At 42.0% G+C, this 14,183-nt stretch overlaps 1 protein-coding gene across 3 annotated transcripts in view; it reads left to right on the forward strand.

Annotated features, from left to right (window-relative positions):
- Positions 1-14,183, forward strand: part of hmcn1 (hemicentin 1) — a 92,017-nt gene that overhangs the window by 22,533 nt on the left and 55,301 nt on the right. For all 3 annotated transcript variants that reach the window (XM_035412007.1, XM_035412009.1, XM_035412008.1), the window contains exons 7-17: positions 1,858-1,978; positions 2,240-2,503; positions 2,723-2,867; positions 2,978-3,099; positions 6,695-6,964; positions 10,435-10,576; positions 10,684-10,811; positions 11,144-11,257; positions 12,925-13,083; positions 13,189-13,383; positions 13,622-13,717. In XM_035412007.1, the coding sequence (XP_035267898.1) occupies positions 1,858-1,978; positions 2,240-2,503; positions 2,723-2,867; positions 2,978-3,099; positions 6,695-6,964; positions 10,435-10,576; positions 10,684-10,811; positions 11,144-11,257; positions 12,925-13,083; positions 13,189-13,383; positions 13,622-13,717 (1,756 nt within the window). The remainder of the gene's footprint in view (positions 1-1,857; positions 1,979-2,239; positions 2,504-2,722; positions 2,868-2,977; positions 3,100-6,694; positions 6,965-10,434; positions 10,577-10,683; positions 10,812-11,143; positions 11,258-12,924; positions 13,084-13,188; positions 13,384-13,621; positions 13,718-14,183) is intronic.

A 14,183-nucleotide genomic window follows, 5' to 3' on the forward strand; every position in this document is an offset into this window, starting at 1 on the left:
AAAAATGTTGAGCAATAGGGGAGTTTTCTTTGTAAAAGGATTGGAGAGTAAGGTTGCTCTTTCCAAAACAACAAAGAGTGAAGTTTTCTTCTTCAGAGTTTCAAGATGGTTCACAGCATTAGATTCACATGATGTTCATATTGAGAATTGGGGTCTCAAACAAAGAGAGTCAGACTCTCTTGACCAAATAAAGGCCCCAGTCAGCTGTGAAGCACACAAAGCTATGGTTCACAGCTGTGCGGACGCTCAGTCAGTTTGTCTCATAGGTACAGCTTGCAGAAAGCTTTCTGCATTGGCACAGGGTCTGTTCCACATTGGACCCTCGACTCCAGTGATGGTCAGTCAGGTGACCCTCCTACTGTTTGGAAGGGGGAAATGTGTCTGTTCCGTTGGGAACTTCAGAGAGACTCTTGTCTTTTCACAAGCAGGGCATTTCGAAGGAGATTGTTCTTAGTCTAAATATGTATTTTATCTCATTAGTTGTCATGATATGGATATTGTTATCATACTGAACACTGGTTACTGTCAGCATAGTGTGATCCGGCTTCTGTGTTAGAGAATTAACTGTTCATCATGGGTATTCTTTGCTGCCTGTTGTGTTCTGTTTGAATGACCTACATTACATTATTTGTACAGCAGATGCTGTTTTCCTGCCTGGCTCTGCTTAGTGTAGAATTACTTTCTTTTCAAAGTATTTCAAAATTAACTTTAAATAATCAATTAAAATGATTACTGCATCTATGTTTTTGTTAGGACAATATGCTTTTTCATCAGAGGTAAAATAGCAAGGCTTTCGGGCGGTCTATATAATTTATTTACTTGCCTTTCTTCATTTGGCTAATTCTATATTTAAAGCAGTGCTTAGTACCTCAACAAAGTTAATTTCCATGTAAAGCCTAACACACTGAAAATTGAAGCAAAGAGTATCATTATTTTATATGCTGACTTAGTTTACTATACTAAACCAAAAGTATTACTTAATAAACAAGAGAAGGTTTTATTTTCTGCCCTATTGTCATGTTTATTTGAACAACGCTGACATTTTCATGCAGTCTTTTCCGATACTTTGTAAACAGCATACAATATTATAAATTTGTTTGAATAGCTATCAGCATCATTCTTAAATGCAATTGTTTAACACAAAAACATTCAGGAAACATGCTTTTGTTTTACAACAGAATGTAACAATACTCACTTCTACCAGTATAAATGTGATTCTAGAATAGAAATCAGATTGAAATATAGTAGTTATTGTAGAACTGCTCCAGCTTTAGCACATTGGATGCATTTTCTTTTGGATTTAGAAAAGGGAAAATTTGTGAACACCCCATTGTTCTATTATTGGAATAAATCAATCTCCAGGCACAGCACATCATATCCTTTTGTACTAACTTCAGAACTTCCAGTTCTTATTCTAGCTTGATGAAGAATGAGTTTGGCTTGTGAAACACAATCACTGTTCATTGTCCTGAAATGCCTGTTCTGACTGCACTTGATATGAACTATTTGGCCATTCCATGCTATTGGATCACTGTCAGTCAGTAAACAGGCCTGTCATCCCCTGTCTGCATTGTTGTTAACACTGATCCCTTTGAAGTGTGGGCCCTGCTATCATCTTGGCATGAGAGAGGTCAGCTGAGAACTCCGTTGTCAGGGGTGTCTAGATTCTACAGAGAGAAATAAATCTTCTCAGTTATAATGGGGACTAATACCTGGGAGTATTTCACAATAAAATCATGGTATCGAACAGGAAAATAACCACCCAGCAGCTGTTATATTCCTAGTGCAACAGTGTGTTGTATATTAACTAGTTAAATGGTGAAAACGCGACTCTTTCATTTTGTCATTATCCTGCAGACGACCAGTGAGGGGAGGCACTCGGTTCGAATCTCAGGCCTCAGCACTATTGACTTCCGGGCTGGTTTCTCCAGGAAGCCCACACTGGACTTCAAGATGACGTCCAGCAGGCCTGTGCAAGGTCAGTGCAACCAATCCTCTTCTGTGCATCCGTCATGCTTTGCTGCTGGTTTTGGTGTTAATGTTTGTTGCTGTTGGCTTTGGTGTTGCTGTTAGTTTTTGGAGTTGATGTTTGTTGCTGTTGGTTTTGGAGTTACTGTAAATTGGTTTTGGTGACAGTGTTTGTTACTGCTGGTTTTGGTGTTTCTGTTTGTTGCTGTTGGTTTTGGTGTCACTGTTGTTCCTGCTGTCCTGATGTCCTTCTCGTCCTCTGGTCACCCAGGCATTCCCACTTACATCCTGCTGAACACCACGGGGTTGTCTCCCCCAGCACGAGCTGACCGCCTGGAGCTCGTCAGCATTTCGGGCGTGGTCATAAAGACTCTGCCCATTCGCTACTACCCTGAACGCCAGCCCTTTGGCCTCTGGAACATCACAGAGTTCATCCCTCCAAATGAGGCCTTCTTCCTCAGAGTCACAGGCTATGACAAGGATGGATTCCTCTTCCAGCGGGTCTCCAGCGTCTCCTTCTCTAGCATCATCCCAGGTCAGTCCTCATTATGGGGGTCTAGACCTCAGATGTGCTACCTCAGATGCGGTCACAGGGCTGGGATATGGGTAGTCACAGCCCATCATTGTGTCTCAGGTTCTCATGAGGCTTTATTACCATGGGACCTCTCCTTTCTAAACACCATAATGATCTCATGCTTTCTTATTTCCCAGCATGTCCTTTTGGTGTTGTTTATTTGAACCTCATTTTCTCCAGATGCTCCAAAGGTGACAATGCCCCAGCGCACGCCAGGATACTACCTGCAGAATGGGGCCATTACCTGCCAGGTGGACAGCCTGATCCCCTTCACCCTGCGCTTTAGCCGAGAGGGGGTCAAACTGGGAGTGGACCAGCTTTTCAAGTAAACACCGCCACCTGCTAATCGACAAACCTTTAGCTACCTTTTCACAAAGAAGCTTCATTCTACATTTGTCATTCTCCCATATCACCCCAATTTTTTTGCCATTGCAGGGAATCATCCAGCACCTCTCTGGAGATTGAGCGGGTAACCCTGAAAGACGAGGGGTACTACGAGTGCATCGCCATAAGTAGTGCAGGGACAGGCCGGGCCCAAACCTTTCTAGATGTGTCAGGTAAGTCAGCTCTCCAGGATGATATTAAACTACAGGAACAATCCTCACTTGAAGTTCATGATACACTGTTATTCAACGGCAGATTAGAGGTAAGGGGGCAAGACTTAGCCTAATAGGCTTAGAATTTGTATTTTTGCTTTGTTTAATTAAAAATAATTTAACTATTTTTATTTTTACAATTTTCTACTATTTTAATTGATAGCCTGTGACTCAAGTCACTACTTAGCCACTAGCTCCTACAGAAAGAGCTCTGCACCAAGCTACGATCAACAGTGTTTGGTCTAGTAATTTTTTAAATAAAGTGTTTATTATCGATGAGATACATTACCAACATTTAAAAAAATATTTTTAAAGGAGATCTGTGTTGTGTATTACTTTACCAGCTGTGACTCAAAGTTGAGTTGCACATAGCCATTACAGATGGAAATTATCAAATAGGATCTTAACTTTAGGTCCCTATGAGGCAGCCATTAGCTTAGATATGGAGATATGCCATCTGCAAACATGTTTAAGCGCTGTTGTGGACATGATTGAGTATCACTGAGCCTTGCAAGTAAATACTGTGAAATGGGCTGTAATGGGTCACACGTGTGATTTTGGTCCAGAATCCATTACTCAGAATGCCTGTGCGGAGTTTAATGGTGGTTGGTCCGAACACTGCCATCTTTGTCTGCATGTCTGATCTGAGGCCTGCCTGATTAGTGGGACGGAGACATGGCTAAACTCCTTTGTTCAGATACTGAAGATAATAGCTCCTAGATTAGGATCAGTACTCTGCAGGAGAATGGTCTCAGTGTAGGTTTACTGTATGCAACTGCCTCAAGTAACCCCCACCCCCTAGAGAACACATTGCAGGTGCCATGGGTGAAATGGCAGCAAACATAAACTCCAGCATTTATGCTATGCTCAGTGAAACATGGCTGAATCTCTTGGGTTACCTACCACTGAATTACATTAAGTAACAAAATAAGATGAAATTGTTTTTTTAGTCCCTGCAAAGGCTAGTAAGTGGGCAGTAATTGTTCTTGACCTTCATGGAGGGAGATGATGATCTTTCCTGAACAGAACTGTTTGCGAGAGAACATAATTTGGGTGACAGTGGGTTCCTTCAGGCCTTTTACATATTGTATCAGTAGCCTCCTACTTCTATTTGTAATGTTTGACTTGGGCTGCAGGCTAAGGTTGGTTCTTACAGAATAAAGCTTGCCTGCTAATAATAAAGGATGCTTCAGAATGCAGTCCAAGAGGGTGGCTGTATACTGGCTGTGGTATTATTCTGTTTGCTGGAGTCGCTCATATGCTAAATGATATTGTGCTGCCTCTGCATTTTAATAGCATTGTGTTCAGTGCATCTGTGTAAAGAACATGACGATTTGAAGGCAATAAATTAAATGAAATATGGCAGAACCTCGCAATTATGGACTGTCCATGTTCTAATGAGATCCCAGTTCATAAAAAATGATTTATGGCTATGAAATGAGAGCATGTTTAAAAGTAAGGAAAGACTAATGCAAAAAAAGAAACTATTCCAATAAATCATTTAAAACAGGTCTATGTTCACTTAACTTTCAAAGTTAAAAACATTTCCGAACAACATCAATTTCTGATAAATTCATAATTCAGAAGTTCCACTGTATGAATGCCACCAGTTTATTAGTCTAATTTTTACTGTTTTCTCTTGTGTAGACAGTACATACCCTGTCCAATTTTGGCTGATTGATTGAGTTTTATTGAGTTGCCACATATACACTTAGCCCTGGACCTATTCCAACTATGACAGACCTACTGTCCAACACTCTACAATGACATTCCAGCCCGTGATAACAGGTGACAGAACAGTGCTTTTGATTGAGAGGTTCTGGTGCACATCCTCTCCCACTGTCTGAGTGTGGACTCTGGCTTCAGAAATAATGAAAACATTCATAACAAAACTGAATGTACTCAAGTTTCTTGCTGCTCCATCTAATTCCCATCTGTTGTATCCAGCCCTCCGCCCACATTCTTTGTTATTGAGGGCAGTAACCTCTTTCACCTCCAAAGGCAAAAAAAGCTTGGGCTGGTCATTTTTATTTTTGGAATGCTTGTAATTGTAAAGAAATAAAAAAGCAAAGACCTTTCTTTGCTGTCTTGCATATTTTGTAAATCCTATGCCAAGGAAAAGACCATGATTCTTCATTCCGTGGTATGAATCTACTGCGATAGATTGGCATTATTCCAGTGATTATTCCAAAGGATGCAGCTGACCAATATAGGTAATGTTTGGGTACAAGTGTTATGTAATATGGGTGGAACAAATACAGTTAAAGACTAATACATAATATTGATTCGTAAAGACGAGTGTGAATGAAGTAAAATGTGGTGAGCCCAACAGATTTCTGAGAATAATATCAGATTGTAAAGTGGCCTGCTTTCATTTTAACAAAATGTATAAAATTATGCGCTACTTTTTGTTTTATTTAATCTTTGGGATGCACACTTAAAATTCAGGTAAATGTTTAGGATTCTGGGGCGAGAAAACCTGACACTCTATCATCCCCATCAGTGTTTAAACAAACAATAGTGGAAGCGATTCGATTTCCTATACCTTAACGTTTATTGAAACGTAACTAAGGATGCCAAAGCCTTGTAATGCCGCTGGCCTTGGAGGGATCTACAGCTTGTGGAATTAAAACATCACCATAGCACACTGGTGATGGAGACCCCTTGGGCTTGATAATTCACCCCTGGTGCTGTGAATTCCCTTTCTTTTTTACCTCTGTCACCAAGCCAGTGTCATACTGAGCAGACTCTCAGGGTGACATTCCTTGCAGGTTCCATCTTAAAAAGCAGAACTCCCTCCCCTGTCCGCGCCCTTTGGTTTTTTGTATAGTTGGCTCTTATTGGAGAGAGGATTTACGATATTCTGAAGAGCAGAAGATTACATCTCCAGCAGTAAAAGCTACGCTGATGCATTGATTCAGTGTTACTTACTGCCAGGGGTCAGTCCTTGTGTTTCTGGTAGCTGGATCTGGCTCCAAGGATGTGTAGTCTATGAGATCTTTTCTATGATATTTTGTCTAAAAAAAGAATTACCAACCCATGCGCTCAAAGATATTTTTTAACAAACTAGGCTGTATAACAAATAAATGGTGCGTTAGCTTCTCATAGATAATCATAGAAAGGAAAGACGAGAGCCCGCACTCGTAATGAATAGATATAGATTATGAATGTCACTGAGTGACACTGAGGACGGCTTAGGCCGAAACATGACTGTCTCTTTGTCCAAATAGGAATAAAAATGAAAATGATTTTGTTGTGTAGACATTCATAATCTATATCTATTCATTAAGAGTGCGGGCTCCCGTCTTTCCTTTCTATGATATTTTGTCTGCCTAGTGCTGTTTGTGATGGCTTCTCCATCATACCTGTGTCTGAAACCCTCTCAATCGATGCCCTGCCTATAATGCACTGTCTGTGCTATACAGTAGTATGGTTCATGTGATATCCTGTCTCATCCTCTGTGAATAATACTTTTCCAGGAGATGTGATGAAACATTTGTGACATTCTGTCTTTGGTACCCTGTCCGTCATAACCTCTATGTGTGGCGTGTTCCAGAGCCTCCACCCGTCATCGCCGTCCCCGGCAACGTGACGGCGTCGCCAGGCACTGTGGCCGTCCTCACCTGCCTGGTGGCCAGCACGGTGCGGTACAACGTCACTTGGCAGAGGGGTGGGGTGGCCGCCCATCTGGACCCCCGGGTGCGCACCATGAGCAACTTGTCCCTGGAAGTCCGCAGGGTCACTGTCGATGATGCCGGCTGGTACAGCTGCATTGCTGCCAACGAGGGCGGGGTCTCTACTGCCAGAGTCTACCTCCTTGTGCAAGGTGAGGCTGATGGGGTGCTGTGGCCAACCCTAATTATAATTTTTCTGGACATGTTTGGCTAATTGCTTGGTTGGTTGTACTACTCATTGAAACTGTTCTTACCTCCCTTACACTCTGTGAAGATTTGCAGCCTACTCTTTTGTCATATAGCTGGCTAATACTGGAGATTGGATTTATGATATTCTAAAGTGTAGAGGATTATACGTCCCACAGTAACAGCTGAACTGATATAATGATTCAATGTTCCTTCTGCCAGGGCTATACTGGTGTCTCTGATAGTTGAGTCAAGCCTGTCCAATGCATAGGTAGTGATGCATTACCTGCGATACACAGGCAGTGACACAGGTGCTGATCCCTCGTTTCTCATAGCGATGCATTACCTGTGATACACAGGCAATGACACAGGTGGTGATCCCTCTTTTCTCATAGCGATGCATTACCTGCGATTCTCTTTCTCTGTAAGCTTGTGTGTGGTGCCTGCAGTATCATGTCTTGATCTAATGTCCAATGTACACATGCCACCCTGTCAGTGATAGGCAGTCTGTGATGGACGGCCTATCCCTCTGTGTCGGACGCCTTACTTGAACTTATTTTTATGGTATGATTATAAATATTTTTCATTTGTGAAAAATGTGGTCAAAAATATTACAGCTTTTCCATTGTTCTTTGATTTATGTCCAACAGTGACAGGTATCTGGCAAGTCTGCAAGATCTATTGTTGTAATAATATGAAATCGCTGATATAGCATGCAGGTTTTCCAGGAAAAGAAAAGAGTTCCTTTCATGTTCTGTCTTTGTAATAAGTCCCAGAGTGAGAAGTGTCTGGAGTAATTGATAACCCAGGGTTGAGCTCATTGATAAATCTGCTTTAATATAGGTGTGAACGCCCGTTCAGAACTTCATGTGGTGTTTTTAAACAGTCATGGAACACAGGCATTGCAGTAGAGGGGCGCTGTGTTCTTTCTGTGGAGTGTTCAGTGTAATCACAGGGCCACTGTTGGCCGGAGTGTGTCCTGATGACATGCAGAGATTTACACCATCGGGAACAAGACCCTTGGAACAACTCTTACAGGCAGAAACACAAGACACATTTTCAGCTCAGCCACAGTGCAGTATATCATTTTAATAGTTTTTTGGATGTGTGAAAATTATTTATTTATGGATTTTTGGGAGTACAGAGCTCTGTCTTTTAAATAATCAATTTTTTGTTTTTTATTTTTAGTAACACCCAATAAGCTTCTAATGCAATCTTAGAAATAAAAAGGAAAATCTGGTAATGAAAGGCTCCAAGAGATATTGAGTAACTGGATTTGTTTCCCAATAAAATACAGATGCAAAACTGCTTGTCAGTCTGTCTCCATTTAAATGGAACTTAAAATAGAATGGAATTTCCGGTGCTCCAATATTTTCACACAGGTTCAGAAAAATGGCATTTTATGTTATGTGATGTCGGAAAAATATGTTTCATGAGTTGTGTAGGGTTATGGGACATCCCGAAAAAGCATGCCTCACACCTGACAGCGTAACCAAGAAAACCCTATGGATTTCATGTCAGCGAGGCAGGCTTTCTGTGTGCAGTTCGTACCTGTGGTCTACAGTTAGCCTGCTAAAATTTGAGAGAAGCCCTTGAATTTACTCCCATGTGTGGAACAATGCGGTCATCAAGTACGATTGGTGTAGCACAGCAAAATGGTGATGTGTGTTCTGTTTGTGTGCATGTTTGTGTGTGTGTGTGCATGTGGTAGTATCTTTCTCTAACCCCCTTCATCATTTTCTCTGTCTCTTGTTACATCGACCACCCCATATAAAAGTCTTTGTTGCTCAGCTACAGTGGGAGGATGACACTGACACACAGCCAACTTTGATTCCTTTGACTAAACTGATCGCTCCCCTTCACAAACAGCTGTCACAATGGGCCCAGGAGAGCTCTAATTAGCACCTGCGGAGATGCCTGTCCTACTCATTAGTCTAGCTTTGAAGTGTGGCTGCTAACACAGGAAAGCTAGTGGATGGGAGAACAGGCCATGCTTATAGTCCATTATTGCATGCTAAAGACAGGCTCAGCTTGACAAACAGAGGCTTCTTAGTAAGTGGCAAAAAATGCACCACTCTATTGATTCACGTCAGTATAGCTCAAGCACCAAAACCACATTCATAGCCCTCTAGGTACTTTGTCTCAGGGGGTGTGGAAAAGACCCAGACTTACCCCAGTCACTAGTGTGCAATTTGAGAGGCATTATGGATTACTGCAAAAGCTGCTGAACTGTTGCTCCCAAGTAGACAAGGAAATTACTTTCTAGGACTATGTTTTAAATTCTTTGCAAGCACATTGTAACTTCAATTAAACATTTTCTGCGACTTGAATTGTGTATCCTCATAAGACCCAGCAATTCAGTTTTGTCCACGGGACAGAAGTCTCTGGTCTTAATCTCTACAACCAAATATTCAATTATGCTGAAGCCTACACTACATGGGACATTCGATAAAACCAAAATAAATTTATTTGGAAATATTTCCACTGCAACATGTTTTTGGTCATCCAATACACTAGTATTATGTCAGAAAAATGTATAAATGTAAATGTATATATATGTGCTTAAGACTCTCCAGGTAATACATTTTCCTTGAGGACACAGCAGTGCTGCAGTTTGAATGGTCCCAGTTACAGAGAATAAAACACAACACACACTCACACTTACTATACTCACAAACTCTTCCCCAATCCCCTTTGGAATTTCTGAACAGGAACCTAATACAGCACATTCCTCCTTTCTGCAGTTTCTAGGAACACCAGAGGAGACCATGGAACTGGACAGGGCTTTGTGTTTTGACAGCAAACGCTCCCTTCCAGGATGTGTCACACTTTATGAATCAAAAGGGAATGGCCATGATTCCACAGCTTAAACGTGTCTGGAATCAGTATTCCATTTTTCAACCTGTAAAACATAATGATAACAGGAAGAAGGTGAAACCACTGCAGTGAATATTATGAAGAGTAAAATCGCAAAACAGCATTAAAGAAAGTAGGTTTATTGTTACACCTATAAGGTGGGAAATGGGTGGAAATATTAATGTGATTGAATTTGATTTAAAAAGAATGTTTGAATATGAAATGGACCATACAGTCAAATCAGTGTGGGAAGATGCACAGCAAAATATTCAGTGTAAAATAACCCTGATTGGGTTCTTTTAACTCTAATAGAGTACATTTGGTCCGTGTTGGAATCCTATAAACTATTAGAATTGATTGAACATTAAGCATTTTGCTGTGTGGCTCTCAAGGGTGGAAGTCTGAAATGGATGGGCCCCTGTACCTACGTAAAACTGATTATCTTGTCAATATCTATAAAACTGTTTCCTGGTTTCAAGCTCAGGAGAAAGTTAGGGGAAGTTATTTTCATGCTTGTGATGTGCATTTTTGTACAATATGCAAGTTTTTATAATTTATTTGAAAATATCCAAACCCCCAGAAACCCCGCAGGTCACGGTAGCACCCCACAACCAGAGCTTCCTGACTGGGCAGGAAGTGCGCATCCGCTGCTTGGCAAAGGGCTACCCTGCTCCTCGAGTGGTGTGGACTCACAATGACATGTTCATCATGGGGTCCAACAGGTAAGGACTCTCTGTCTCTCTCTGTCTCTCTCTCTCTCTCTCTCTCCCTCTCTCTCTCTCTTTCTGTCTCTCTGTGAGATTAACTTTCCGTTTTGATTCTCTTGAAGACACCGCTTAACCCCAGATGGAACCTTGATCATCAAGAACACGGTTCAGAAAGATGCAGGAGTGTATGGCTGTCTGGCCAGCAATGCTGCAGGGACAGACACGCAGACATCACTTCTTACCTATTTAGGTAAGTGAAGGAGTGGGCAAGCCTGTCTCCTCACAGTGTTCAATAAAAAGGTTGGTTTTGTGGACCTTTTGATAAGCTAGCCAGAAAGAAAACATTTTCATCTTTGAGTTCCTTCCTTTGCTCATGTTGTCTTTAAACCCTCTTGAAGTGCATGTAGATGGAGTAACCTTATCTTGTGTACTTATTTAGTCCATGTGTTGTACTCGAAAGAAGGGCAATGGTGTACTGTACTGCACATGTTCACTCAGTGCTTACAGTGAATTGTCTACACAGTGCATTTCTGTAGTAAACCACAAGCGTGTGTTCATGGAGTGTGTGTGGTGTGTTTACAGAGGCTCCGCAGATAACAGTGATCCAGAGCGAGATTCTGATTGGTCTGGGAGACACCACGGCCATGGAGTGCAGAGCCACAGGGATCCCTCATCCAAAGGTCCAGTGGCACAAAGGTGAGGAGCCGTCTCCACAGCCCAACTCCAGTCATTTTGGGAGAGGCTGGGGCTCTTTTTTTCCTCCATTTTATTTAGCTGCTGTCAAGGGAGGATTGAATTCCTTTCCATCACTGCAGCCTCCTCTAAATCTTCTTACCGCAACAGGAGAGCTCTGACCAGGGGCGAGTACGCACAACAAAGACGCGTACACCACTTTCCCTGTGGATTTGGGGTTTTTTACGTAGATTTGTAATGGGCCTCATTCACGAAACATGGACAATCACATTTGATCGTAAACTACGTGTAAACTGTGTGTATGAACATTTCCTAGAACATTTCGGCATTCACAGTATTTTTCTTATCTGTATTTGTTCATGGCTGTTTCCTTATGCTAATCACATGAACAGGATTGCACATAGAATTTAACAGTCAACATTCATCATCTCATACACCTGGTATATGCACAAAAACAAAGGTCTGCACGTGTCATAAATCTCATCTTGTTTTTTTTGAAGGAAAGTTCTTTAATTCTTATCTATGTGAAACTGTTCTGCGTAATCAGACAGTAAAGTATTATCGTATCATTTAGTGTTTTAAATAACATCTCATCGCTGGCTGATAAGTACCGAGACTCAAATAATCACAACAGTTATTATTAATTCCTGGCTATAACCTTAAATTTACTGCGGGAACGTTTTGTCGCTGCGCATGCAGTGTGCTTCCATTTTCCATGTCCGGCCACTTCTTTTTAATTCCTGAAATGGTTCGGCTGCTGTGACATGCTTCCCCTCCACAATGTTCTTTTATTGCTTTTGCCACAACTATTTCCGTCAAATAATATAGCCCACCTGGCCTCTTCCTCTGTTTTTCTCTTTTTTGCATTGTGGTCTGACTTCTCCATTCTTCCAGACAATGCATGACAAGCTGGTTTATACACATGACTGTTCCATTAACCATTTATGTTAATTGTGGGAGTTGATGGGAGCGATACTAGGCCCATGCACATACGCAATATTTCAAGTTGCTTGATTTATAACATTCCATGCTGTTCAGTGTAGGCATGGTTTTGTAAATCAGGATATTTTTTGACCTTACGTGCTTTTCTTCGTTCGTGCATGCGCAGCCTTTTACTGTAGAACCTCCGCAACATTTTATAAACGCAGCCCTAGGTCAGGTCTCTGATTCATTTGCGTTAAGTGAAAATAAATTAAATCAGGGTGTCCAAGAGCTGGAGCGGAAAGTGGTGAGTTTGGAGGGTGTTGCAGATGTTGTCTCTGCTAACAGTGGTTGGTTTTGTCCCCCTGCGGGACCCTCAGTCTGTCAGCTGTAGTGATGACTTAAACAGCCACGTGTGTTTCCACTCCCCTACTGGTCACTTTCATCGGACTACACTCACAGGCAATAAGACACCTGCCAGGGAATGCCTCTTATGCATTATACATTACCTACTTGAGAAATATGTATGTAATGATTCAGTCGAATTTTATTATGCAGCTTAACTTTTCCATTTGTCAGGGTGTCCTCAAAGACTTGTAGCATTTAGAGAGTGTGGGGATGCCATGCATGTTTTCTACTGGTCCATCAAGATGTGCAGCAGGTGTCAATGAATTACATTCAAGCGCCAGAACTCTGTTCTCTAAGTTCTGTCCAGTTGAGTTTTGGGACTTTGGCCATGTGTTGGTCAGGTGATCTTCAGCTGAGGACCTCTCCGTTTGTGAGCGTCGATGACCTCCGAGGGACCCTGGAGATCAAAGAAACCCAGGACGATGACGCCGGAGACTACACCTGCGTCGCCATCAACGAAGCAGGAAGAGCCACGGGCAAAGTCACTTTGGACGTGGGCTGTAAGTCTTTAGTAACATTGAGGACTCGGTAGTTGCTGCCCGCAGCCAATGTTTGGAACAGTGATAGAGATCGAGTTCACTCACCCCTGGCTGTATCCCCTCCAGCCGCCCCAGAGTTCTCCCAGGAGCCGGTCGACGTCTCTGCAGACATCGGCTCCAACGTCACCCTGCAGTGCCATGCCCAGGGCTACCCTGAGCCCCAGATCATCTGGCGGAGAGATGACAATGCCGCCCTCTTCTTCCGGCACCACCCCCACAGCTCCATCACCCAAAAAAGTGGCGGAGACCTACTCATCAATAGTGTGTACCCACTTTCTATAAATTACCGCAAGCTCACAGCTTTGTCCAGCTATTTTTATGTGTCTCTTTATACCTGCAGCCTTTCAGGAGCAGGGATGGGAATTTTCCCACCCTGAGCACTGCTGTTTATTTGATCACAGCAGTATTGGCCACTGAGGATTATCTTTATACACATGCACTGACTTCTGATGTGTAACTGCATGAATCTGTACTGACCTCTGTCCTATGGTTCTCTCAGATCTGTGGGTGGACGATGAGGCCGTGTACATCTGTGAAGCTCAGAATCAGTTTGGGAAGATCCGGGCACAAGCTTCAGTCACTGTGACGGGGCTAGGTAAGAGATGTGTTCTCCTCATAGACATATGGTACTCTCCTTGAGCCATTGATAGGGACTTGGATTTTGTTGTAATCAGTATTTCACTAATAGTTAAAAAATAATGTCAATAATTGTTCATTTCACATTGTCTGCTTTGCTTTGCTACAAAGATAAAGTCATATGTTCATTGGTATTTGGCTCTTTAAAACAAAACACTGTAGGAGTACAGCTATGACTGTTTGCATGCATAAACACATTAGTAAAACAAACATTTTTTCCCCAGAAATGTTATTTCAATTATTTTCTTTCAATTGAAAGCAGATCCTCCCATTGGGTCTGGCAGCACAAAAAGGTAGCCAAAATGTGAATTATATATTAATATACAGTGAATTCATTTTGAAATGCAGGAATATCCATCTTGCTGTGAACTATGTCTTTTAAACAGGTTGGCAGCATGTGAATAGTCAAAGATGTCATATTTGCT

This window comes from Anguilla anguilla, chromosome 4 (genome assembly GCF_013347855.1).
Source record: "Anguilla anguilla isolate fAngAng1 chromosome 4, fAngAng1.pri, whole genome shotgun sequence".
Lineage (NCBI taxonomy): Eukaryota > Metazoa > Chordata > Actinopteri > Anguilliformes > Anguillidae > Anguilla > Anguilla anguilla.